This window comes from Mastigoproctus giganteus, chromosome 4 (assembly GCF_048544385.1).
Source record: "Mastigoproctus giganteus isolate SK-2022 chromosome 4, ASM4854438v1, whole genome shotgun sequence".
NCBI lineage: Eukaryota > Metazoa > Arthropoda > Arachnida > Uropygi > Thelyphonidae > Mastigoproctus > Mastigoproctus giganteus.
In genome coordinates, this window is record NC_143578.1 from 237,196,156 (window position 1) to 237,223,948 (window position 27,793).

Consider the following 27,793-nt stretch of genomic DNA (forward strand, 5'->3'; position numbering starts at 1 on the left):
GCAATGTTTCGGGCACTGGAAAGACAAGGCATAGATACTCCATATATTATGATTTTGAAGAAAATATATGAGAGTGCTACATCCTTTATTAGACTAGACAAAGACAGTAGCAAATTTAAAATCGAGAAAGGAGTTCGACAAGGAGACACAATATCTCCGAAGCTGTTTACTGCTGCCCTTGAGGAAGCTTTCAGAAGATTAGACTGGTCGCAGAAAGGAGTCAATGTGAACGGAGAGTACCTAAACCATTTACGATTTGCAGATGACATTGTGGTCATAAGCCACGATCCCAAAGAATTAGAGGAAAATCTTAATCAGTTATGCACAGTTAGTAAGGATTTTGGGCTAAAGATGAATATGGCTAAAACACTTATCGTTTTTGGCTCCGCAAAAACGATAAGTGTTTGCCTTTTATTTACATGATTGTTGTTTTATATTGTACTTAATACGTAGTCATATAGTTATAGTTACGCTGGTTATTTTTTATTTTAATTTAGATAAAGAGTTTTTGTGGATTTTACTTACGATAGGTAAAACCGTTATTTTTGTTCGATTTTTGTAGCCATTGTTTTTGTATATAGGGAATTCAAAGTTTTTGTAGGGAATTCAAATTTTTTAATTGCGGTAGCTCTAACGCATAATTATATAGTAATACGCTTCACTGTTTCTATTTCATAGTTTCTATTCAAATACTACTGACATTTAATTTATTGATTTTATTAATTTAAACTACCATGCCCCGAACTAGAGCAGCAAAGCAACGGGCACAAAGTGGCAGGAGTGTTGTGACTCGGGGGAGAACTGAGGGGGGCGATTCTCCAACGCGTCACAGCCTAAAAAAAATGTGCAACTTGTGAAATGTTTGCCGAACTCTCTGGAACGGAACATGATATTGCCATGGGGAATGTCTTTGTGTGTGCGCGATGTAAGGAGTGTAGGGAAATCAGGCGACAACTCAGCGTTGTTATGGGCCTATATGAGAGTTTGAAGGACAGGGTGGATGCCCTCGAAGGAAATAAATTGAGGGGGCCCATCAAGCTTTCAGCTGCCCACATCAACGCCAGAGCTTGCACTTGGTCATCACGCAACACAGCGGCAACCCCCAAGGCAGAATGCGCTGGTCCCACAGGAACTATTAGTTGTTGGTGACTCTATTGTCAGGGAAACGGGGAACATGCTATGTAAAAAGGATAGGTGGAACAGGACCAGGGTATGTCTGCCAGGGGCAAAGGTTGATGACGTTGTAGAGCGGATATCATCTTTCAAGGGCACAAAAGGTGATATAGTTGTACACGTTGGCACTAATGATATTAAGAGTAGGAGACCGGCAGAATTACTCAACAAGTACAGGTCACTGTTGAAAAAAAGCCGAGAATTAGGGTTGAATTTAAAAGTGTCTGCAATTCTGCCCAGACACGATAGGAGGGAGTATATGATGAGAGCCTTGTCGATCAATTCGGCCCTGGAAAGATTGTGCACGGCTCAAGGGGTAGAATTTTTTTCAGCCTGGACTGTACTTGTTAACAGGAGAGATTGCTTCTACAGGGATGGGATACACTTAAATAGAAAGGGTGCAAGAATATTTGCTGATGCTATCGAGGCAGTGTTAGGTGGGTCGGAAAACTGCTAGCTTGGGGGGATACAAAGACTAATAGTTTAACAGTAACCGCAGGCAGAGGTGAAGGTGATTCTTGCACAACTTCTATTAGAATAAGAAGCGACCTGGAGCGAGGGGTGTTGGGGGTTTCAGGGACGGATGGCAGTCATCCTGGAATAGTTGGGTATATGGGATGTGTTAGGGTAATAAGGAATAGGCATAGGAGCATGTATGCTTGCATGTATACCAATGCTAGAAGTATAGTAAATAAATTTGATGAATTTGAAGTGTTGGTCAAGACATCAAAGGCGGATATTGTTGGGATAGCAGAGACGTGGTGTCACAAAGATATAAGGAATGCAGAACTGGAATTTGGGGAGTACAATGTGTACAGAAAGGATAGACAGGACAGAAAGGGAGGAGGTGTTATGCTGTTAATTAAGAAAAACATAAAATCAAAAGAAGTGCATCCAGTTGATATAGATGGACAGTGCACTGTTGAGTCAGTTTGGTGTGACATAAGCACTGCAAAAGCAAAAATAAGAGTAGGAGTGTGTTATAGGCCTAATGACTCGAATGAGTACAATGAACAATTGTACAGAGAAATAGAGTGGGCCAGTAAATCATAATGTCTTATAATGGGGGATTTTAACTTCCCAGATATTGACTGGAACTTGTGGGTTGGTCACTCACACACTAGTCAGACTTTTGTGGATTTATTGGATGATTGTTTTCTGCAGCAGCATGTTCGAGAGGCAACCAGAGAAAGTAATACTCTTGATCTGGTTATCAGCAGTGATCATTCGTGTATTAAGAATTTGCAGATAAAGGAACCACTAGGTGGCAGTGATCACAGTGTGCTGAAGTGGGATTTACTCAAAGAGGTAACTACCGTCAGGGGTAAAGGAAAGGGTTTTTGCTTTCGTAAAGGGGAGTACAGTGGTCTCAGACAGTTTTTAAATTCTGTACAGTGGGATCGACTGACGATGTTACAAACAGTAAATTCTAAGTGGGAAGCATTCAAGGAATTAATCGTGGAAGCTACTAGACTTTTCATACCGATGAAGAAATATTGTTCAAGGTTTAGGCCTAAATGGTTATCAAATGAACTAATGAGACTCGTGACAGAGAAGAAAAATGCATGGGATGCATATAAATTATCAGGCGACGCAGAAACCTGTAGCAGATATAAGCTAGTCTGTAATCAGGTCACAAAGGAGGTTCGGCAGGCAAAGGCGGATTACAAGAAATCTTTGGCAAAAGATGCTAAGAAAAACAGCAAGGATTTCTTTACTTATATAAACTCTAAAAGGAAGGGGCTGAATATGATTGGTCCACTTGATATCGATGGTTCGACTGTTGATGATCCTGCTCAGATAGCAAACAAACTGAATGAGTATTTTGCATCTACATTCACACGTGAGGAATCATTACAGTTTGAAAATGGAAGAAGGTTATCAAATTGTAGCAGTGTGCTTAATGATTTTGTAATAACTGAGAGCAAAGTGGAGGAGAAATTGTTGAAGTTAAACATAAGAAAGGCACCTGGGGCGGATGGGATCTATCCAGTTATATTAAAGGAGGCGGCAAAGCAACTAAGCAAACCCTTAGCCATAATTATGAGAGCATCCTTGGATTCAGGGGAGGTTCCCACGGACTGGAGATGTGCAAATGTATCCCCAATTCACAAAGGAGGTTCGAAGGGTGACACGAATAATTACAGACCAGTTAGTTTAACTTCTGTTCCGGGTAAAATAATGGAGTCACTGGTTAAAGATGCATTGCAGGATCATCTAGACAAGACTGCAGCAATAATTCAGACACAGCATGGGTTTGTTAAGGGAAAGTCTTGTCTGACAAATTTGATTGGTTATTATGATGTGGTCACAAAGGAACTGGATGCAAAAAATAATTTTGATATCATATACTTGGATTTCAGGAAAGCTTTTGACACTGTTGCGCATGGAAGACTACTGTACAAATTGGAGCAGAATGGTATTAAGGGTAAGTTGCTACAATGGATAAAAGGATGGTTAAGTGGGAGAAGACAGAGGGTGGTAATCAATGGGTGCTGCTCTTCGTGGACTAATGTTATTAGTGGAGTCCCACAGGGTTCGGTGTTGGGGCCACTGTTGTTTTGTATATTTATCAATGATATTGATGAAGGTATATCAGGCTTAATGTCGAAGTTTGCAGATGACACGAAGGTTGGCAGGGTTGTTAATGACAGTAATGGCAGTGTGCTACTGCAACAGGATCTAGATAATTTGGGCAGATGGGCTAAGAAGTGGCAACTGAAGTTTAACCTTGACAAATGCAAAGTACTGCATATGGGTAGAAGTAACCCCAGAGAAACGTACCAACTGTGTGGTACTACACTTAAGGTGGTAGAAAATGAAAAAGACCTGGGAGTAATTGTGCAGTCAGATATGAAGTTTTCTGAGCAATGTAGACAGGCTGCTAGGGCAGGTCATGGGGTTTTGTCAATGATATATAGGAATTTTGCTAGCAGGGAAAAGGAGGTGATTGTCCCTCTGTATAAGGCAATGGTCAGGCCACGCCTTGAGTACTGCGTACAGGTCTGGAGGCCTCATTTTAGGAAGGATGTAGATTTGCTTGAGCGTGTACAGAGAAGAGCAACACGATTGGTGAGGGGAATGAAGGGATCCTCTTACCAAGAGAGGCTTAAGTTCTGCAAATTGCAGTGGCTGGAGACTAGGCACCTGCGTGGTGATCTGATTGAGGTCTATAAGGCCTTGAATGGGTTGAGCACGCTGAATTCTGATGGGATCCTCCCACTTGTTCAGAATACGAACCTACGGGGACATAAGTTCAAATTAAGAAAGGATAGATGTAGAATAGATGTGCGGAAATTTGCCTTTAGCCAGCGGGTGGTTAATTGCTGGAACAAACTTCCATCTGTCGTTGTGGAAGTTGATAGGTTAAATAAATTTAAGGAGGAACTGGACAGGCAATTGGAGGGTATGGTGTGATTTTTTTTTTTTTTTTTTTTTTTTGGCTGATGCTGCATAAGCTCCTACACTGCTTTCTTGCATCAAGTGCCACTACTACTACTACTACTACTACTACTACTACTACAAAAGTAATGATGAACAAGTATGCCACGGAAAGGGAAATAATGATTGAAGGAGCAGTAATTGAAAAGGTGGAGTCATATACTTATCTGGGACAAGTTATTAGCTGTAATAATGATAAATGGCTGGAAGTCAAGAGAAGAATAAATTTTGGATGGATAGCATTCAGGAAATATAGTCACATACTGAAGAGCAATATCCCAGTTTGTCTGAAACGTAAAATAATGAATCAATGTATACTCCCCACCATGACTTATGGAAGTGAAACTTGGGCACTCACCAAAAGAATGGAAGAGAAGCTAAGAACTACACAGCGAAGAATGGAACGAATTATATTGGGAATCAGACTGTTAGATAAGAAGAGAAACACATGGATTAGGCAGCAAACTCAAGTAAAGGACATTCTTATCAAAACTAAAGAACTAAAATGGTCTTGGGCAGGACACATAACTCGAAGACATGATGACAGATGGACTAAGAAAATAACAGAATGGTACCCAAGAGGAGCTAGAAGAAAATCTGGAAGACAAAGGCGGAGATGGATAGATGAAATTCATGAGTTTTTGAGTAGTAAATGGATGGCCAGTGCTCAAAACAGAAGGAACTGGAAAGTTGCTGGAGAGGCCTTCATCCTGCAGTGGATTGAAAATGGCTGATGATGATGATGATGAATCCCAGAGTAATGTATCAACTCTGTGGTACAACACTGAGAGTGGTAGAGAATGAAAAGGTTTGGTTTGGTTTGTTTGGATTTTTTTGGCGCATTAGCAACAACGGCTATAATGCGCCAAGACTAGGGAATGAAAAGGACCTGGGGATAATTGTGCAGGCAGATACGAAGTTTTCTGAGCAGTGGACGGTCTGCAAGAGTAGCTCATGGTGTCTGGTCATTGATATACAGGAATTTTTCTAGCATGGATAATGAGGTGATTATCCCCTTGTATAAGGCAATGGTCAGGCCACACCTTGAGTACTGTATACAGGTCTGAAGGCCTCACTTTAAGAAGGATGTAGAGCTGTTGGAACGAGTACAGAGAAGGGCAACAAGATTACTGAATGGAACAAAGGATCGCTCTTACAAAGAAAGGCTTAAGTTTTGCAAATTACAGTGTCTGGAGACTAGGCACCTGCGAGGTGATCTGATTGAGGTCTATAACGCCTTGAATGTTTTGAGAATGCTCAATGCTGATGGGATTTTTCCTCCTGCTCAGAATAATCACCTGAGAGGGCATAAATTCAAATTGAGGAAAGACAGTTGTAGGATAGATGTGCGGAAGTTTGCCTTTAGCCAGCGGGTGGTTGATTGCTAGAACAAACTTCCATCTGTCATTGTAGAAGCTGATAGCTTAAATAGATTCAAGGCAGAACTTGACAAACATTTGGAGGGAGTGGATGGGTGAAATAAAGGGTTTTTTTTAGCTGATGCTATAAAAGCTTGCTTTCTTGCATCATGTGCCTTTGCTAATGCTAATAAAATAAAGCCATTATTTTTACAGAATTTGCTTGAACCTTTGCATTCTATGGGAATGGGCTATCCATATGTTTTCATCCGCCATTTCCTCACCGTGTTCTTTGAATTTTGAATCACAGTAGCAACTCCAAAATTTCAAACACAGAAGGTCTCAACATGCTCTTCCATCCTCAACACTATCATTTGATTTGCCTTGTGATCCTCAGTGTGCAATCATGAAACCTATTTTGTTATAACCTTTCTGTAGCCAAATACATTTTGGCTACAGAAAGTAAAATTTGATGAGCTACCTCAGTTGTGATGTTCAGCTTATTTGCAATCTGATTAACAGTTATTTGTAGTCCTGCTGCTTAAACATCTGATTCATTTGCTTCTATGTGGGACAGTAGATGTAAACATTTAAACTTTCATTTCCTTAAGAAAACCATTTGTGCCACTTGAAGGCTTGTGATTATGAAATGAATATTCCTTAAAAACTGCTTATATTGTGATATTAGTTTTGGTACTTTTTTTTTTTTTCCTCATGCAAATTTTCAGTGGATGCTTCCTCAGAAAAGAACATAAACTGGCACACAAGAAAATCCCATAACTTCATCATAGACATGTCATGTAACAGCTTCTGAATGTAGTCATTTTCTGGAGAGAAGAGGGAGAGGGCATCGGGCTCATTATTTTTTGGACAACCCTTGTAATTGAACTGTAAACTAAAATGTAATAAAATAAATAATCTTTGGTAGTTACCTTAATAGAAAGGAGCTGTTCCCATTTCAGTTCAAAGAAATATTTAATACCAAGAACTGCACCATCCTGGAGACAAGCAACAACTAGGAGTGCAATAAGTATTGCATAAGGAAAAATGGCTGTGAAATATGTTACCTATAAAAAATTAGAAAAATCTTTCCATAAAATATTCTCTATCTAAATATAGTATATAATTAGATCAAATATAAAAAGCAATAGTCAGTGAACTTAATGACATATGAAAAAGGTTTAGGCTTCAGTCCCATTCAAATCTGAGAAAAGGTCTTCATACTTTTTTGGCATCTTTCATACTTTAAAATAAATTCACTAGATTTCCAGGTATTATACTGCTGGGATGAGTACCTGTTGACTGATAAGAAGGCAATAATTCATCAAGGAGTCAGGCAGCACTACACTGCAATAAATATATAAATATTCATTATAACATTCATTTTAAAAGTGCGGTTTGTTGTGATACTCTCAATTTGATTGAATTTTGAAGTGATGTCTTTACAACACAAAGAAACCTTTGGAAAGCTTTTATAATAAGACTTGTTTTTTCTTTGGAAAATTTTTGCTTTCTTAGTTTACATAAAATGACATACAATAAGTAAAAAGATACAGTAAATTTTAACATCTAGTCATGCCAAAACATCAGTAAGTTATGAAAAAAACTAACAGCAGATGTGAACTAGTAAAATTTTTCTGAAAAGCAGATAAATAATTATTTGGTTTTTACTTAAATACCATTTGATAATAACTACTTAAATGTCATTTGAATTATTTGAAACCATTTTTTTTTTTTTTTTTTTTTTCAGTTTTGAAAAAAGTTAGGGATTTAACTAATTAAAAACAGAGGAAAAGGAGTTAAATAAGGAGAGAAACTAAATAAACTAACAGAAAAATAACTAATGATATTTTACCTACACATTTTTGAATCAGAAAAGTGTAGAATTAAACAATACAACTTACAATGTAATCAACAAAACAGATATCACATTACACTAAACATCAAATCTTTAATTATACTTTAATAAAACTGCAGATATACTCACCTTTCCTAAGGATTCCACACCACGCATAACAATTATGCACAATATCATCCATGACAGAACTAGACACAATGTTAAATTCCATTTCAACTCTGTCACTTCAGATAGATTATCAGAAATGTGTAAAACTGACTTCCTATAATAAAAAAGAGACAGATTTTAGAGATAAGCATTGCATGGATTAAGGTTTTTTACAAAACGGTAAAAGATATCATTAAAGAGTACATCTTCTTAAATTAATAATTGACATGAAAGGTACCCACCCTTCTTAAAAGTTATATTACAGATATTACTTTTATTTATTTCAATGACTACACCATAACACAAATCTAATAGCAGCAAGAGGAAGTAGAAATCTGCTGTGAAGCTTACAACATGTTATTAAAGAAAGCTTAAATATAAAATAATACATCTGATAATATAAATTAAATATATTTGCCAATAATAGAAGATTTTAATCACTCACAATTCATAAACACCAGTGAAGATAAAATAACACCAGTGAAGTTAAAATACAGAATAAATTAAATGCAAATAAAATCCTAAAAAAAACATAAAATTGAAAAACAAAATTGTGAAATTGTGGACAATAAGGAAGAGCTGAGAAGTATTCAGTACATTTCTATGATTTTCATGTGCACAGATTAATTGATAGTATTCATCAGTATTGAAGAACAAAAGACTAATATGATTTATGCCTAAATCAAAGTGATTGGGAAGGAAATGAAAATGAAATGAATATTTTCATATAATTTATAATTATAAATGAGAATGAAGGTTGATCAGTAACTGCTTTTGGAATGCTCCTATTCAATGATAAAATAAATTTGGTATATTCATCAGAAAAGGCCTTCATATCAAGAAGTGGAATTCTTCAATGAGTAAATATATTGAGAATGAGAGATGACAGATTTGTATGCTGAGAAGGAAAGACAAGCTTACTAGTGAACCATCTGACAACTGATATTCATAAAAAAAGATCTTTTGAAAGAATAGAGAAGCACAATTACACAAATTGTTTAAAAATATAATAAAAATTACACAAATGACCTTGGGATTAGAAATTAGTTTGTTTATATTCTGCTTTGTCTTCCATAGAGCTTCAGAAAATTTCATGTGGAGAAAGGAAATGTGATATTCAAAAGTAAATGAGTCACGGGTGAACCCTGAAGTCTATTGGCCTATCAACAGACCTCAGGGTTTTTGTTTTTTGTTAATGTGAGATGAAAGCACTTAACGAAGTTGGATTTGAAGCCACACAGGATACTGGTTACTAATACTGTCTATCTCCAAAATTTGTATAAATATATAGATACAGGGTGTCTCAAAAATATTGGTACAAATGTTTAGGGGAGGTAGGTAACATCTAAGGGAATGTGAATCGCATAGGAACCCATAACCGGAAACGTCACCGTAAGTCGGTACACGGCGCTGTTCATCAGTTTGCGGGAGGGAAAATTTCTCGTTTACTCATTCGAGCAGTAGTCGCTGTACGAAGAGCATGCATTGATATACGAACTGTAAGCTGGCAGACATGCACCTAGTGCACGGATTAGCAGAGAGCCCACACAGTGTGCACCCCCCATGTGGCACAACATCACTTTGCAATAAATGTGTGGGCAGGTATGGTCGGTGACTGCTTAGTCGGCCCATACCTGTTACCATCCCGCATGAACTCCGCTAAATATCAGATCTTTCTTGAACAAGTTCTACTAGGGTTACTTGACGATGTTCCAGCAAATGTGAGATGCAACAATTGGTTTCAACATGACGGGGTGCCTGCCCATTATGGAAGGTATGTTTGTGACCATTTGAACAGGCATTTTGGGCATTGATGGATTGGTCAGGGTGGACCAGTTGCCTGGCCCCCACGCCCACCTGATTTATCGAGCCTTGATTTCTTTCTGTGGGGGGCCTCAAATCTATCGTGTATGAATCGCCTGTGTAGACGGAAATGGATCTCGTGGCGAGACTCGTCTGCACTGCTGCTACTGTCAAAGAAACTCCAGGTGTGTTCGATCGTGTCCACCAATTCTGTGTCGGTGTCACGCATGCATCGTGTCTCATGGTGGAATCTTCGAGCATCTGTTGTAACATCATGAAATGCATCCATCTCATACTCCATTGTTAATATTATGTCAAATAAATGTTTGCCACTAATTAGTGTCTTGTGTCATTTCTGCTTCTTGTGCCTCTGCTACTACTTTCCCATGACATTTCTGGTTATGGGTTCCTATGCGATTCACATTCCTTTAGATGTTACCTACCTCCCCTAAACGTTTGTACTAATATTTCTGAGACACCCTGTATATATATATTTCTTGGGTCTCTTTTCAACTCTTGTTCTGGAAAAAAGTTCCTACAAGTAGTGTCCAATTATCTTTTGTTATACATCTGGTAAAAGATGTATAACAAAACAACTTTTACCAGACGTATAACAGAAGATGTAACTATGCATCATCAAGTCTGTGGCACATGATTTAAATGTACTTTTCAGTAGACAGAAGCCAAATTCATAGATCACTCATTCATAATGACTGATTGTGTAATGGATAAGGGATCTCTAAAGTCATGTGAATTTAATAAAGACAGCTTTATAATTATTTTTATATTAATTGGGTAAGGATTTATGCTATTATTTGGCATCTGTTAGGGCGACATGAATGAATGTCTTTGGAGTTCCTCCATTTCCACCCTGATGCTTTCTTATCATCCGATTTACATTTGAAAGTAAACTGAACATGATGTTCATAATGCTTTATATAAATGTACGAGTAAAAATGAGTGCAAGTGGAGAGTGGTGTGCCAAAGCAGAAAATTAGGTGTTCTTAACTATGTTTTCTATATTCACAAGCAGAACGACATGCTGTGGACAGCAAAAACAGATAAAAATGGAAGGGAGAGGATTACAGATTATGCAAAGAGAAAATTTTTCAGGCTAGAATGGGAATCAATTTTTGTATGCAATCAATGTTGTATCATAAATTAAGAAAGAAAAGCAAGGAAAGAAATAAACTAAAATTATAAAATTAGAGACATACTTCATGAAAAATAAATAGAAACTAAATACACACATAAAATAAATATTACTCAACTTTCTCTCTAATTTTGACAACTAAAAGGAATTAGTGTTCTAAGACCTAACAATTAAATAAATTACTGTTGAAGATATAAAATGTTCTCCTCTATTAAATCAGTTATAACCGATTTAATAAAGAACTTGCAAACTTAAGGACCACAGTAAAGTTAATTTAATGAAAAATACTTAAATGACAATCAACCATGAATGACACAGCAATAAGATTTACACAGACTAGAAAGTCATTCTCCTTACATAATATACATTTGACTATATACAATTATTGAAAAATAAAAACTAATCATATAAAATAATATAGAAAATAACATTTTGCCTAATTTGAATATAAAAACACAAAGTCACCACAACAATAAATAAAGCACACTGATTATCCCTTTCTTTTTTTTTTATTTTTATGAATGTAGCATTTATTAGTATTAGTATTGGCCAAATGTAACTGAGTTACTGAACAAAAAAAACAATTGTAACACTTTACAGAAAAGACTAAGTATTTTCAAATTAAAGTTGTATAGAATATCGGATAAAAATTACCAGCAGTAACATTAACAGCCAAAATACCAGAGATCATACTGTAAATAAATATCATTAAGAGCAAAGCTTCAAATTTGAAGATCATACTACAAAGGTCAAAAGATCTTATTTCAAGGTAATAATATGAGGGACTTACTCCAAGGATAGGGTCTTCAAATAAATTGCATTCTATAAAATTCAAGTAGGTTTAAAAATACAGTTTATCATACTCTTTATATTAAAAATGATTGAGTGAATATTTACCTCCAATACAGATCTGACAAGGTCTCGTTCTGAAATAAAAGAGATTCATGATTCATCTCATTAAACTAAAATAAAAATCATATGAAAAAAATAACCACTTGTCCATTTAAAAAATAATTCAACTCTAATAATAGAATTTAAAATAATAACATCAAAATTGAGCTTTATTTCTTTCATTTTAACTAACAGCATTAGTAAGTACATAAGTTATTTAGGAGAGTACTTGCACAAATGTAGGATGTGAACAGCATAAAATGCATATCTGGTTCACTCCATCTAATGAACATTAGAATCTAAAGGCACTTAAATGAAGAAAATCACCTCCAACTTTCTTTACATGTAGTCTCAGTTATTATTCAATTAATTAGAACAGTGTTTCTTGCATGATGAAATGCAAAAGGAGATTCTTGTTCAAAGTTAATATATATATGGGTGAATCAAAAGTAAACACAGACTTTTGGAAGTCTGTGTTTACTCTAATGTCCAAATATCTGTCCATTGTGTAATAGGGAAAGATACCTTCAAAATAGAATTCTTGGTTTCTGGTAAAAACCAGTGTTGTGGTCTCCTGAACATCAGTGTCCAAGTGAAAGAAATGCACTTTTGGCATCTTTTACAGAGGTGTAAAAATATGGAACTCCACATGAAGGCAGGGTGCTGGGAACAGAACAAATCTTTTTTAGGCAGAAGGGAGCTTGCAAACGTCTACTGATGCTCATGCATTTAGTTTTGAAACACAGTGCTGCTACCATGACACATTGCCTACACTGACCTGATGAAAGAAGTCTTTGCCCTCCTTCAATGGCACACCATATGTTCAACATACATGCCAACTTAAGCTGCACACTCTTCATCACTCAAGCATTTCACTACCTTGGTCACACATATTTTGTAATAATGTAGATAGTCATGAATTATTGTGTGCATGCCGCTGTAGCCGATACTGAGTCTGCTTGCTATCATACTCATCAGGGTTACATATGCTGATTAGCCTGTACCACATCACCCACCTTTTGAATTGTTTTCTGGTCAAAGAAGATTCTGCTCTGAACAGGATACAAGTTCTTGATGAACTGCAATGCCTGTTTAAATTTCTTGCACCACTGAAAAACTGTTGCCCAATACATTGTATCATACAGTGTTGTTAAATGACTTCTAGCCTTTATCCTTCAGCATAACTATATTATGGCTCACTCTGAAATTTTTGATTAATCTATGTAATCTGCACATTCTTGGTCACTCAAGCATTTCACTTGTGCATGATGTACTATAACTAATCACTCCTTGCATGCATGGTTATAGTACATCATGCACAGCGCTGCTACTATGATGTATCCTTAATTTGCCCTGTTACAAATCAGAGCATTCCAAAAGTGTACCTCTCATTTAACATAAATCCACTTTGCAAATTGCAAGTTTTGGAAAATGTGGGGGAAGACAATGTTGTATAAAGTTATGAGGTTTCAAGACTGGACTTGGCAGTGTCCTCCCCAATTAGACTCCCTCCAGTCAAAGCTAGCAGAGTACAGGCAAAGAGACTGTTCACTAATTATTAGCTGAACCAGACAGCTCCTAGAGTATTACCAATAGGATTGTTCTGGGACTGAAAAAAAATTTTAACACTATCCCCTCAAAATTTAAGGAATAGCTCACTATTGTGCCACTTATAATCTCAAACAATACGATACACTATGATAAAGATACAGAGGAAAAGCCAGAGCTTTCTGTTGGAGTCAAAGAAATGGTTTTGGTGAATTTAGGCCTCCAAGCAAAATGGTAATATTGCAGCAGGCAAAGAGAATTACCTAATATTGCCCTGGAGTCACACAGTCTCAGCCACCGAAACTTTCCACTTTATAGTGTAGACATCACACCTTAACCTTGCTTATGTTAGTTCACATCTGGATATTCTCATCTAGCATCCTGCCATTTTGGGATACATGGGTACTAAATGTACCAAGAATATCCAACTGTCCCACCAAAGTGAAGATGAAGGCTGGTTTTGTTGCCATAGAATAACCAATCTGTGTGAAATTTGGTGCACTCAACTTGTTAAGTGTCATCTGAATATAAAAAAAAATTTTTAATTAAAAAATGTATTCTGTGTTTTTTATTAAACTATTTTTAATTTTATAATGAAAGACCTCTGAATTCAAAAGCCTTTTATAATTAAAGGTCCATTACCAACTTTGGGGGTGCCTCCGTAGTCAGGTGGGAAGGAGCAGCAGTGCATAGCACATGCTTCTTGATTAGACTGGGGTTCGAGCCCAGTAAATACGGAGGATGCGGAAAAGTCAGGGAATGACCACCGCATATCCCGGAGCAATATGGCCTTGATTGCTAATGCTCCTAAAAACCAAATAACAAACAAACAAACCATCTTTGGGGACCTGAGATTGGTCGTGGACACACTAGACAAACATTTGAAACGAGTGGATGGGTGAAATTAGATTTGTTTTTTTGTTTTTTTTTGGCTGATGTTATATAAGCTTGCTTCCTTGCATCATGTGCCTTTGCTAATGCTAATGGATCGTTAATTATAAAAGGAACTTGAATTCAGGAATCTTTAATTATAAAATTAAAAATAGGTTAATAACACAAAAAACAAAATACATTTTAATTGAAATGTTTTTTTTTATATGTGGAATAATGCAATATTGGCACATAAATTACAGAATGGATTTTTCATGAAGTGCAACAAGCTGGCAAGCAGCACTTCCACAATTTAAGCTTGCAAAATCACTTCCCCAATTCAGGTTATACCCTTTTTCAAAAGAATATAAATATTTAAAGACATTTTAATAATAATTAAATTGAAGAAAATAAAAGAAACTTTTTACTGAAAAAGAAGTAATTTTTGCTTTTATATTTTTTTTCTCTTTCTATTTTTTATTAGGTTTATATTTATAAACATATGGTAAAAGTAAAGAAAAGTGATTTGTAACCTGTTAATTATTCAAAACAAAATTTATTTTCTTCTATTAATAATAATATTTTACTTTTATTTTTGTTTTCATTTTTGTTTCTATTTTACTGTGTTTATAGTCTAAACATATAATAAAATTGTAGAGAAATATGTATTTCTAAGCAGAATGGCTGTACAAAATCAATAACTTACACATATGAAAGTGTTATTAATAAAATCAGTTGCCATCTCCTCTTCACAGACAGTCCAGGGCAGAGTTTTCTGCATTGATGCAGCCATATAATAAATAGTTAATGCCATCAGGTAATTATAGAATATAATTACATAAGACACCGATACCATTTGTGCATAGCCAATCCCTGGAGGAAAAATAAGGTTAAAATCATTATGCATTTCGTGGCTAGCAAATTTATGAATTTTAAAAATAAGTAAATTAAAAATCTGATAAAATTATATGTTATATGGCCGTGACAAATTATTATTTGTCACAGCCATATAACAATTTATACTGATCATTAGCAAAGGCTAGAACATTAACACTGCACCTATTCATATAAAGGCATCAAATATGACATTATGTTTAATAAATTGTTGAACCTCCACAAAGCAAAATAATATTTTTATGCAGAATAAATATCTTTTGCTGAATTAAACAGCTAACTGAATGTACATTAACTTTGCCTGGTGAATCAAATAAACAATTAACAAATAATGACTATACTAAATTCAGTTGAAAAAAACTTTTTGTATAGAATTGTACAAAAAAGTAATTAATTCAACTGAATATTTTACTTAATGTACATAATGAAGATTGTCTTTTGTAGCCAGTAATTTTTTGAACTAAAAAAATTGCAACTTAAAATAAATTATGAATACAAGTTAAATTAGATAAACATGAGGGGGGTGATCATTTAATTAGTGGACTGGTGCAAGATTTTATGTTTACCAAGCGAACATTCAATAACTGCCACTAGAGGTGCTCTCCTGATCGCTACTGAGCAGACTCTGTGTGTGCATGCCAGTACTTGTTGAGCTAGTGTTGCATAAAGAGAATTTTTTAGCGAAGTGTCACTGATGATCATTTTGAGGCAAATATCTTGTCGGACATACAGATTCAACAGCAATATGTGATTTGTTATTGTGTCAGACAGAGTTTAAATGCATCGTAAACGGTTAAAGAGATGAATGAAGCATATGGTATGAGTGTCCTGATAGGACGACCAGGGGAAGCATTCAAAGAATTAATCTTGGAAGCTACTAGGCTTTACATACCAACTAAGATATATTGTTCAAGGTTTAGGCCTAAATGGGTGTCAGATGAACTAATGAGACGTGGCAGAGAAGAAAAATGCAAGGAATACATATAAATTAATGGGTGGCATGGAAGCCTATGATAGATATAAGCTGGTCTGCAACCAGGTCACAAAGGAGGTTAGGCAGACAAAGGCAGATTATAAGATATCTTTGGAAAAGGATGCAAAGAAAAACAGCAAAGAGTTTGTTATCTATGTAAACTGTAGAAGGAAGGGGATGAATCAGATTGGTCCACTGGATATCGATGATTCAACTGTTGATGATCCTGCTCAGGTTGCTAACAAACTAAATGAGTATCTTGCATCTATATTCACACATGAGGAGTTATTCAGGGAGGGGAATGCCAGAAGTGAACTAAACTCTGGCAGTGAGCTAGATTATTTTAGCATTAGCATTAGCATTAGCAGAGGCATATGATGCAAGAAAGCAAGCTTATTCAGCATCAGCCAAAAAAAAAAAAAAAAAAAAAAAACACCCACTCCCATTTCACCCCTCCGTTCGTTCGAAATACCTGTCCAGTTGAGCTTTAAATTTGTTTAGGCTATCAACTTCAACAACAAGTGATGGAAGTCGGTTCCACCAACCAACCACCCGCTGGCCAAAGGCAAATTTCCGCACATCTATCCGACATCCGGCCTTCCTCAATTTGAATTTATGCCCTCTGAGGTGATTATTCTGAGAAAGATGAAGAATCCCATTGGCATTGAGCATGCTCAAACCATTCAAAGCCTTATACACCTCTATCAGATCACCTCGCCGGTGCCTAGTCTCCAGACTCTGTAATTTGCAAAACTTAAGCCTTTCTTCGTAAGAGCAACCCTTTGTTCCATTTACTAATCTTGTTGCCCTTCTCTGTACCCGTTCCAGCAGCTCTACATCCTTCTTGAAATGAGGCCTCCAGACCTGTATACAGTACTCAAGATGTGGCCTTACCATTGCCTTATACAAGGGAATAATCACCTCCTTAATTTTGTAATAACTGAGAGGAAAGTGGAGAAATTGTTGAAGATAAACATAAGAAAGGCACCCGGGGTGGATAGGATTTATCCAGTTATATTATAGAAGGCAGCAAAGGAAGTAAGCAAACCCTTAGCCATAATTATGAGAGCTTCTTTGGACTCAGAGGAGGTACCAATGGACTGGAGATGTGCAAATGTGATCCCAATTCACAAAGGAGGATCAAAGGGTGACACAAGTAATTATAGACCTGTTAGTTTAACTTCTGTTCCAGGGAAATTAATGGAGGAACTGGTTAAAGAAGCACTGCAGGATCATCTAGACAAGACTTCAGTTATAGCTCGGACATAGCATGGTTTTGTTAAGGGGAAGTCTTGTCTGACCAATTTGATTGGATACTATGATGTGGTCACAAAGCAAATGGATGCAGGAAATAACTTTGATATCATATATTTGGATCTTAGAAAGGCTTTTGATACTGCTGCACATGGAAGACTGCTGCACAAATTGAAGCAGTGCAGCGCTGAAGGCAAATTTCTGCTATGGATAAAGGGATGGTTGAGTGGGAGAAGACAGAGAGTGGTAATCAATGGACACTGCTCTTCGTGGACTAATGTTATTAGTGGAGTCCCTCATTGTTGTTTTCTGTATTTATAAATGATATTGATAATGGTATATCAGGCTTAATGTCCAAGTTTTCAGATGATACGAAGGTTGGCAGGGTTATTAATGACACTAATGACAGTACGCTGCTGCAACATGATCTAGAATAGTTGAGCAGATGGACTGAGAGGTGGCAAATGAAGTTTAACATTGACAAATGTAAAGTACTATGTATGGGAAGCAGTAACCCCAGAGCAATGTATCAACTCTGTGGAACTACACTGACAATGGTAGAGAATGAAAAGGACCTGGGGGTAATTGTGCAGGCAGATATGAAGTTTACTGAGCAGTGCAGATGTTCTGCAAGAGTAGCTCATGGTGTCTGGTCAATGATATACAAATTTTTCTAGCAGGAATAAGGAGGTCATTATCCCCTTGTATAAGGCCTCACTTTGAGTACTGTATACAGGTCTGGAAGCCTCATTTTAAGAAGGATGTAGAGCTGTTGGAACGAGTACAGAGAAGGGCAACAGATTAGTGAATGGAACAAAGGGTTGCTTACAAAGAAAGGCTAAAGTTTTGCAGATTACAGCGTTTGGACACTAGGCACCTGCGAGGTGATCTGATATAAAGCTTTGAATGGTTTGAGCATGCTCAATGCTGACCCTGGAATTCTTCCTCTTGCTCAGAATAATCATCTGAGAGGTCATAAATTCAAACTGAGGAAAGACAGTTGTAGGATAGATATGCGGAAATTTGCTTTTAGCCAGTGGGTAGTTGGTTGGTGGAACAGACTTCCATCCCTTGTTGTGGAAGTTGACAGCCTAAATAAATTTAAGGCTCAACTGGACGGGTATTTAAAACTAACAGAGGGGTGAAATGGAAGTGGTTTTTTTTTTTGGCTGATGCTGCTTGCTTTCTTGCATCGTAGGCCTCTATTAATGTTAATGAGCATTTTGAAGCCAGTATCATGTTTTACATACAGATTCAACAGCAATATGTGATTTGTTATTGTGTCACACAGGGTTTAAATGCATCAGAAACATTTAAAGAGATGAATGAAGCATATGGTATGAGTGTCCTGGTATAACGACCATATTTGAATTGCACAAGTGATTCAGTGAAGGCCGTGAGTCTGTTGCAGATGAACCAAGATCTGGTCAGCCATCCTCCTCAACAACTCCTGAGCAAACTGCAAAAAGCCCAGGAAATCTTGAATGAAGACAGGCAAATTGCACTTTGTGAATTAGCTGTTAGAATGTCCATTTCATATTGTAATACTCACAATATTGTGAAAGATCAACTGAAAATGTCACGAATCTGTGCCTATGGATTCCACACAATTTGACTCCAGAACAAAAACAGCAAAGAGTAGACTTGTGCAAAGAAATACTTGATCGTTTTGAAACACAGGGTCAAAACCTCTTAAATGGAATAGTGACTTGTGATGAAACTTGGATTTTTCACTACGATTCGGAGACAGAACAACAGTCGAGTGGAAGCATTCTGATTCACCAAGACCTAAGAAATTCTGAGCTTATTGTTTGGCTGACAAACAAAAGGTTCTTGTGTTTTTTTACATAAAAGGCAGTCTTGTTAAACATTTTGTGCCTGATGGAAGAACTATGAATAAGGCTGCATACTCTGAAGTTCTCAGAGTATGCTTACTTTACGGCACCATTCGTGTGAAACATCAAGAACTCTTCCGATGTGAAGTGGTTTCTTCATCAAGACAATGCCAAGCCACATGTGGCTAATATTGCACAGCCAATGATCACTGACATAGGGGCGCCTCCGTAGCCAGGTGGACAAGAGCAGCAGTGCATAGCACACACTTCTTGATTCGACTGGGGTTCGAGCCCCTGCCCACCAAATACAGAGGATGCAGAAATGTCAGGGAATGACCACCGCATATCCCTGGAGCAATATGGCTTTAGTTGCTAATGCTCCTAAAAACCAAATAACAAACAAACACTGACATAGGTGGCGAGGTTCTGCCACATCCCCCTTATCCACCGAACTTAGCTCCATATGATTTCTTCCTGTTTCCACATCTGAAGAAAGCTCTGAAAGGTAAGCGTTTCGCATCTCACAACAATGCTTGCAAAGCCACAACGGAAGCACTTTGCAGTCTTTCAAAAAATGGCTTGCAAGAAGCATTTAATGCATGGGTACAATGGTGGTGAAAGTGTGTAAAGTTCAAGGGAGAGTATTTCGAGAAGGAGAAATCCACAGAAGATTCAGATGATGACAATTAAGATAAGATCTTGCACCAGTCCGTGAATTAAATGATCATCCCTCTATTATGCATGTAACATATGCACAACTTGATTGGTTGGTTGTTTTGGGTTTTATTGGCACATCAGCAAAATGCACAACTAAAGAACCATCCTGTACAGTGTCAGACATCATTCAATACCAGTTGCAATTCATAAAAAAATTTCACATTATTATTTTGTTAGTTTGAAATTATTAGTTTTATCAAGCTCTTCAAGTTGTGAATTGCTTCCTAAATTAAATCCTTAAACTATTCAAGTGCTTCTTTTCTTTGAAACAACTGTTAGTTTGGTTAAGTCCATCAAAGCCTTTAATCTCTTTGAAATTGTTATTATGATTAAATCTTTCAAGTACTTGAAGAAATTGTGAATACAGTGAAACTTCCCTTTAACGGACAGCCATGGGGAACGAAAATGTGTCCGTTAGAGAGAAGTGTCCGCTAACAAGAAGTCTGAGGGAGAAAAAAAAAAAAAGAAAGAAAGAAAAATCGTTAAACGTTTAATGTAAAATTAAATTAAAATATATACAGATTTTGAACAATATTTTTGTAAATAATATACAATTACATACACAAGAGATAAAGAAAAATCGTTAAACGTTTAATGTAAAATTAAATTAAATTATATACAGATTTTGCACAATATTTTTGTAAATAATATACATACAATTGTGCTATTCATATTATGACTTTATCTTAAGAAAAATGCATACAGTAATCACTTATTTTCTTCTGCACCTTCTTCCGGTTAATAATTTTGTTTTCAACATTTGTTTGGAGTGAAGAAACCATCGAAAGTACTTCAGCGGCGAAAAACATTTTTAAATGATTGATTTGCATGAGCGCTTCTTCTATTTTCATCGGTGGTTCGTCATTAATATGTTCTTCGACAGAATGACCTCCTTCCATTTCTTCATCCTTGTGAGGAACTTCTTGAAAAATATCGATGATAATGTCGTTGATATCTAGAGCACCATCTTCTGTAGTGAAGTCTGAGAAGTCTGAGTCTATATCTTTGTAGCCAGGGTCACTTGTAGCGGAAGTATCGTACATTATCAATAGATGTTGAAGTTCTTGTTCTTCTTGGTGCTCCACATTGCTGTTCACAACTTCAATTTTTACGTTTGAGAAGCCAGACTTTACAAAACAGTTCACGACAGTTTGTTTTCTAATTGCATTTACTGAAGAGGAAATCCATTGAATCGCATCTAGGATGCTGATTTTCTTTGCAAGGTCACTCGCACATGTTACATCGTTCATGTTTGCAATGAGATGTCTTAAAACACGTTTTCTGTAGTGAAGTTTAAAATTTTTTATTATCCCTTGATCCAAGGGCTGACACTCTGCAGATGTGTTTGGTGGCAGAAAAATGATTTGAATGTTGGACAATTCAATGTGCTGGTGAGATGCAGCATTATCCATGAAAAGAATAATTTTTCTGTTTTGATGAATCATGTTTTGGTTAAAGTGACTTATCCATTCGCTCATGATATCTCGTGTCATCCACGCTTTTTTATTAGACTTCCAGTCAACATCCAAAAGATTCAACTTTATGCCCTTGAAACAACGAGGTTTTTGTGGGTTTCCTATAACAAGAGGTTGTTCAAAGTCTCCCAGCATATTTGTACACAATAGTACAGTCAAGCATTCCTTAGAAAATTTTCCGCCCTGGCACTTTTTGTTTTTTAGACTCATTGTTTTTTCAGGAAGAGCTTTGAAAAAACAACCCTGTTTCGTCACATTTGTAACTATCCTTAGCTTCAAAATCACGACATATATCTTCCAATTTGACGGTCCACTCTGTTACAACCCCAGTATCAACAGATCCACTTTCACCACTTACGGTTTTCCAAGAAATTTTATGCCGAGTTTTGAACTTGTCTAGCCATCCCACAGAAGCTTTGAACTCATTTACTCCCATAGATTTCGCAACCTCCAAAGCCTTTTCCCTAATAATAGGCCCATTAATGGGAATTTTTTTAGCACGTGCGCGACAAATTTGAAGTCCATCAGTTTTCGGGAATGATTTTTGAACCTGATCATTTCCATGTTGCCAAAATTGTTTGAGCAGTTCATTTTTTTTCTTTAGGATGTCGCTTATCTGCGTCTTCCCGATTTTGTATTTTGTAGCGAGATTGCGAACACTAGTTTTTTGCCGATCATACGCATTAATGAGTTCGACTTTTATCTTTTAAAGTTAAATGTTTACGAAAAGACATTGTGCACTTCACATGACACTGAACAAAACTGAAAACTGAAACTGAAAAGACGAAAGGCCGACCATTTTCTCCTCCCCCCCTGCACACACCGAATTCATCAGAAGTTTTACACGTGCCTTAAAATTCTTGAAAAAGGGTTTAGAACCGTGACGTAAACCTTGATAAAATTCAGAGAATCGGAAATAGAAAATAAACACACGATTGAGGCAATATGTGGAAGAAACGTTCCTTGAAAAAGGGCCGTGAGCTCGCACGCTGTCCGTTATGGGGAGATCAAATTAAGTGCTAATCTAAACAAAACAGTGCAGATTGCCTGTCCGCGTCCATTACAGAGAATGTCCGCTAGACAGAAGCTGCAAACACGTTAAAACCAATGGAGGTGAGTTGGGGAATTTGAAAATGTCCGTTGTAGGGAGATGTCCGTTAACGAGAGGTGTCCGTTAGGAGAAGTTTCACTGTATAATTATATCATTATAATAAATACTAATTTTTAAATATTATTGACATAACACAAAATTATCAATCATCGAATAATAATGTTAATGTTCCTATTTTTCCTGTTTATCATTGTTTATAACAATTTCAGTAAGAAAGTTTTTTCCTACCTTTAAAGGCAGGCACACATCTCCACACTTTAATATGCCCCAAACTACTAAACTGTCCAAGAATCATCTCCATATAGTAAAGAGGACGTCCAATAATTAACAGAAGAATTAAATATGGAATCAAGAAAGCACCTATCAAAAAAAATAAATAAATAAAGGATAGTTTACATATTCATAAACTATAAAATAAAATTATTTCATCCAGAAATAAATAAAGGCACATTAATACAAAAATTACACATGAATATAAATTAAACAAGTTAGTTATTGTATGCAGTACATTACATTCAGGCAATTAACTTAATGTAATTTAATTTCATAGATTAAATGAATTTTTTTCCTTTTCAAGAACAATTCTATTGTTATTTGTTTTTTTTTTTAGGAACATTAGCAACTAAGGCCATATTGCTCCAGGGATATGCAGTGATCATCCCTGACCTTTCCGCATCCTCCATATTTGGTGATCACGGGCTCGAACCCCAGTCTAATCAAGAAGCGCGTGCTACACACTGCTGCTCCTGGCCACCTGGCTAAATAATTCTATAACTTATGCAAATAAGTGAAAAGTAAATAACTAATTATCTTGTTACATTACCAATTATTTACTAAATGCAAAAATATATAAAAGTAATTGTTTTCACAATTTATTGCATATACCTCTCAAGTAATATTCATTCCACAAATCTGAATATTTTATAATCCACAGTGCATATAATTTAATAAATAAATAATCAATGCTTTAATAAATTAAGCAATCTCAATATATTGTCAACACTTTTATAATGCAGTTTTATTTAATTCTTTCTGGTTAATAACAAATAAAATATAACAGGTATTTCAGATTTCTGCTGTGATTAACATAATAAAAAAATAGTAATAATTCACGATTTATGTATTTAGTAAACTGATTACAAAAAATCAAACGAAAAGCAACAACTTTCATATACAAACTGAGAAAATATTGTTTTGCATTAGCCATATTGCCCATTCATTCCTCCAATCATTGCACAAAAACAAATATAATATCCAGTGCTTTGGTTACAATATAGGGTATGTGATATATATTTAAAAAAAGAAATAATAATTGCCAGATTTTTATTGGTCTGATTCTGAAGAAATATGGGAAGGCTTGTCAAGTTTGTTTGTTTGTTATTTAGTTTTTAGGAGCATTAGCAACTAAGGCTATATTGCTCCGGGGATATGCGATGGTCATTCCCTGACCTTTCTGCATCCTCCGTATTTGGTGGTCACGGGCTCGAATCCCAGTCTAATCAAGAAGCGTGTGCTACGCACTACTGCTCCTGCCCACCTGGCTATGGAGGCGCCTTGTTAAGTCTTTATAAAAGAACCAAATATACTTTTTCATGAAAATCCATCCCCTAGGAGTAGAGTTATTATATACAAATAGATGGGAGGACAAAGAAATTATAATTTCTGGATTTCTATTAGTCCAATTTTAATGAAATTTGGGATTTGACAAATCTTTCTAAAAGAGCCAAATATAAAATTCCATAAAAACTATCCACTGGGAACTAAGTTATTTACATGCATGCAGATGGACAGATGGATATGGTAAAGACAATATATGCTTTGTGCATATATGTTAATGCACCTAAAACCTTAAACTTAGCTAAAATAATAAAATTCTCTGTTACAGCAAGCACAGCATTATCACATGCAAAGCCGACCGGGCTAGCTGGGTGGGTAAAGTGCCTGCCCGGCAACCCAAAGGTCGCGGGTTCGATTCCCGCCTTGGGCTTGGATCAAAGTACTGCAAAAACCTTGGGAGGTGCACTATGGCCACAGAAGCCTATGCGCCAACAACTACCAAAAAAAAAAAAAAAAAAAAAAAATCACATGCAAATGAGTTGTGATAGATGCCGAATTTCTGGGATTATCATAAATAAATAATTGACAAAGAAACCAGAGGAAAAAAAGCACATCCAGGTTGCCAAAGCAATTACAAAGAAGATCTTTATAAGATCTTCTTTGTAATTGCTTCAGACAAACACATTGGATAATGCTTTGAAAACAAGCCTATAGAGCATTAGTGACATAATAACAGATATTCTATTGTGGTACAAATGGCAACTGTTTCAACTATAAAAAAGAGAATTATATGTATATTCTTGCTTAAAGTTTAATATCAATAACAACAATTTTAAGGAAATAAAATAAAGCCTGCCTATATATGGAGCATGTGGAGATTGAAATAAAAAGGGGAAACTCCAAAATGTTAATGAGATGGTATGTCTCCTTTCAAGCTTAAAATTATCATAAAGCGAGGCACACAGAATGGCTGGAATAAATTTCAGTGGTGAAACTCCAGAATGCAAGCGAGAATATGTCTTGTTACAAACTGAAATGATCAATTTTCAGAAGAATAAAATAAAGTCTGCTTATGGAATGAGGATGGAAGTTGCATCACATAGGAAGGATGGAAGTGTGCATCACATATGAAGAATAAATGGAAATACCTGGAAAGAATTCTTCTTTCAGACTTGAATGCCTTGCATCTTTTCCCTTCAGGGAAAAGATACAAGGCAAGGCCTGAGTTGAGTAGCTGTAGTCCCACTATCACAGCCAATAAACAAACACATTTCTGATCAGCAAAGTAGCTGAAGCCATGAAAATTTAACTGAACATAAATATAAATACCCATAAACAGTGCATCTGATAAGAATAAAGTATATAATAATTCTGTTTCAAACTTCAAATAGTAGAAATTATTTAAAAACTTACTAAAATAATAAATTACTGCCCTAAAATTACTAAAATATAAATTGAATAAAATGGTATTAAAATTTAAGAAAGAACCAAAAGATGCAAAATTTCGAAATGTTATTAAAACAACAAATGAAAAGCAACCCAGACAGAAAAGTAGATTAAAATCAGTTAAAAGTGTATGAAACAACAGTCTGAAACACTATGGGCACAATCATGCATCAACATAAAAATAAAGACTGGAATAGACTAAGAAAGACTATTATGTCATACTAATAAATTTAAACAAACTGAAACATAAAATCATGCCCATAGGTTACCAGAACTGATAACCTTTGGAGTTTGAAGAAATCTGTAAATAAAAAATAAAAAGAAATAAAAGCCCATCATGCATGAAACAGAGAAGTACAGAGGAATAACTAGAAGAATTTTCTAATCTATTCCAATACATAGGCACATGTTGCACCCTTCAGTATTTCAGACTGAAGAATTTGCTTCCCATGCTTTGAAAACAAGCCTATAGAGCATTAGTGACATAATAAAAGATATTCTATTGTGGTACAAATGGCAACTGTTTCAACTATAAAAAAGAGAATTATATGCTGTCTGGTACACTTTTCATTTGTTATTTTTTATCACATTTCAAAATTTTGCTCCTTTTGATTCTTCTTTCTTAAATTTTACTATCATTTTAGTCAATTTATATTTTGGTAATTGTAGGGAATGTTTTTTTACTATGTTTTTAAGTTTGAAACAGCATTACTATATAATCTATTGTCACAAGAGGTACATTTATGGATGTGTGTGTGTGTGTGTGTGTGTGTGTGTGTGTGTGTGTGTGTGTGTGTGTGTGTGTGTGTGTGTGTGTGTGTGTGTGTGTGTGTGTGTGTGTGTGTGCGCGCACGCGTGTGTGTTTTTGGTTTACTTTTCATGGCTTTGGATACTTCACTGGTCAGGTTTGCATACTGGTTGTCACAGTGTAACAAAAGGGGCTCACATCTGGTGAGTATGGGCTTAGCACACCCAGGGTTCTGAGCTGGATATCATCATTCTTCTCTTTCTTGGTGACTCCTTTCTACCTACCTCCCCCTCTCTCTCTCTCTCTCTCTCTCTCTCTCTCTCTCTCTCCCTCTCTCAGGGTAACTCAGAAATTTTTTTTGGTTGGTGCAGCATAAGCCTCAGGTTTCCTTGAACCATATGGCTAATAATAATAATAATGCATGACTTCCATCCTTACTCCACTAGGCGGATTTTTATTCTTCACCTAAAATTTTATCATTTCAAGCTCATGACAACTTTAAGCCAATAAAGGAGACAGATCATCTCACTGGTTCTGGAATTTTAACTCCTGACATTCCTTCTGGTCAATCTATGCACCCATTTTGTGACAACTTTAAGCCTGAAAGGAGTTATACTGTCTCACTGGCATATTCGATCTTTTCTTTTTCTTCCAATCATTTGTACTTCATATATAGGCAGACTTCATTTTATTACCTTAAAATTGGTATTACTGGTTACACTTTAAGTAATTATAATAAGAGAGACTTACTGTCTCGGTTAATATTTCAAGCTTTATTTCCCATTTGCTCGATGTCATCAAGAATATCACCTATACTTTGCTTCCGATCCTAACAAAGGACATTTATAGTAAGAGAACAATGGTTTGGTAGTCAGTACCCCATCCCCACAGACATCTCAACACTATAAGCACATGCAAAAGACTGCAGTAGCAAAACGATCATTGATGGTGGACAAGAGAAAAAAGGGCAAGTGAAACAGAGGCTGTGTATAACACAGACTCTGATAAAAGGTTATGGAGACAGAAGCTATGGAGCCACCCATGACTGCTCAACCACCAACTTTTACCTGTTTCTTCATGAAAAAGTCCCTTTTATACGTATCACAACATGTATACTATTTTTAAATAAATGGATCAAATGCAACGCGACATTTTTTTTGTGATCTAACATCTCCAGAAAATTTAGCATTAGCAGAGGCATATGATGCAAGAAAGCAAGCTCATATAGCATCAGCCAAAAAAAACAAAAAACCTTCTTGTTTCGTTTCACCCACCCACTCACTCCAAAAGTTTGTCTAGTCCAGCTTTGAATTTATTTAAGCTGTCAACTTCCACAATGACAGATGGAAGTTTGTTCCAGCAAGCAATCACCCATTGGCTAAAGGAAAATTTCCGCACATCTATTCTACAACTGTCTTTCCTCAATTTGAATTAATGCCCCCTCAGGTGTGGAATTTGAGCAAGAGAAAGAATCCCATCAGCATTGAGCCTGCTCAATGCTGATGGGATTTATCAGATATAGCATTAGCATTAGTAGAGGC

At 36.1% G+C, this 27,793-nt stretch overlaps 1 protein-coding gene across 1 annotated transcript in view; it reads right to left on the reverse strand.

Annotated features, from left to right (window-relative positions):
- The window catches only part of LOC150087520 (uncharacterized), a 217,197-nt gene that overhangs the window by 73,088 nt on the left and 116,316 nt on the right, over nucleotides 1-27,793 (reverse strand). Inside the window, exons 20-24 of the mRNA XM_090372513.1 lie at nucleotides 22,730-22,861; nucleotides 14,949-15,115; nucleotides 13,730-13,893; nucleotides 7,960-8,092; nucleotides 6,905-7,039 (exon numbers count right to left, since the gene is read on the reverse strand). Coding sequence (XP_090228639.1) covers nucleotides 6,905-7,039; nucleotides 7,960-8,092; nucleotides 13,730-13,893; nucleotides 14,949-15,115; nucleotides 22,730-22,861 — 731 coding nt within the window. The remainder of the gene's footprint in view (nucleotides 1-6,904; nucleotides 7,040-7,959; nucleotides 8,093-13,729; nucleotides 13,894-14,948; nucleotides 15,116-22,729; nucleotides 22,862-27,793) is intronic.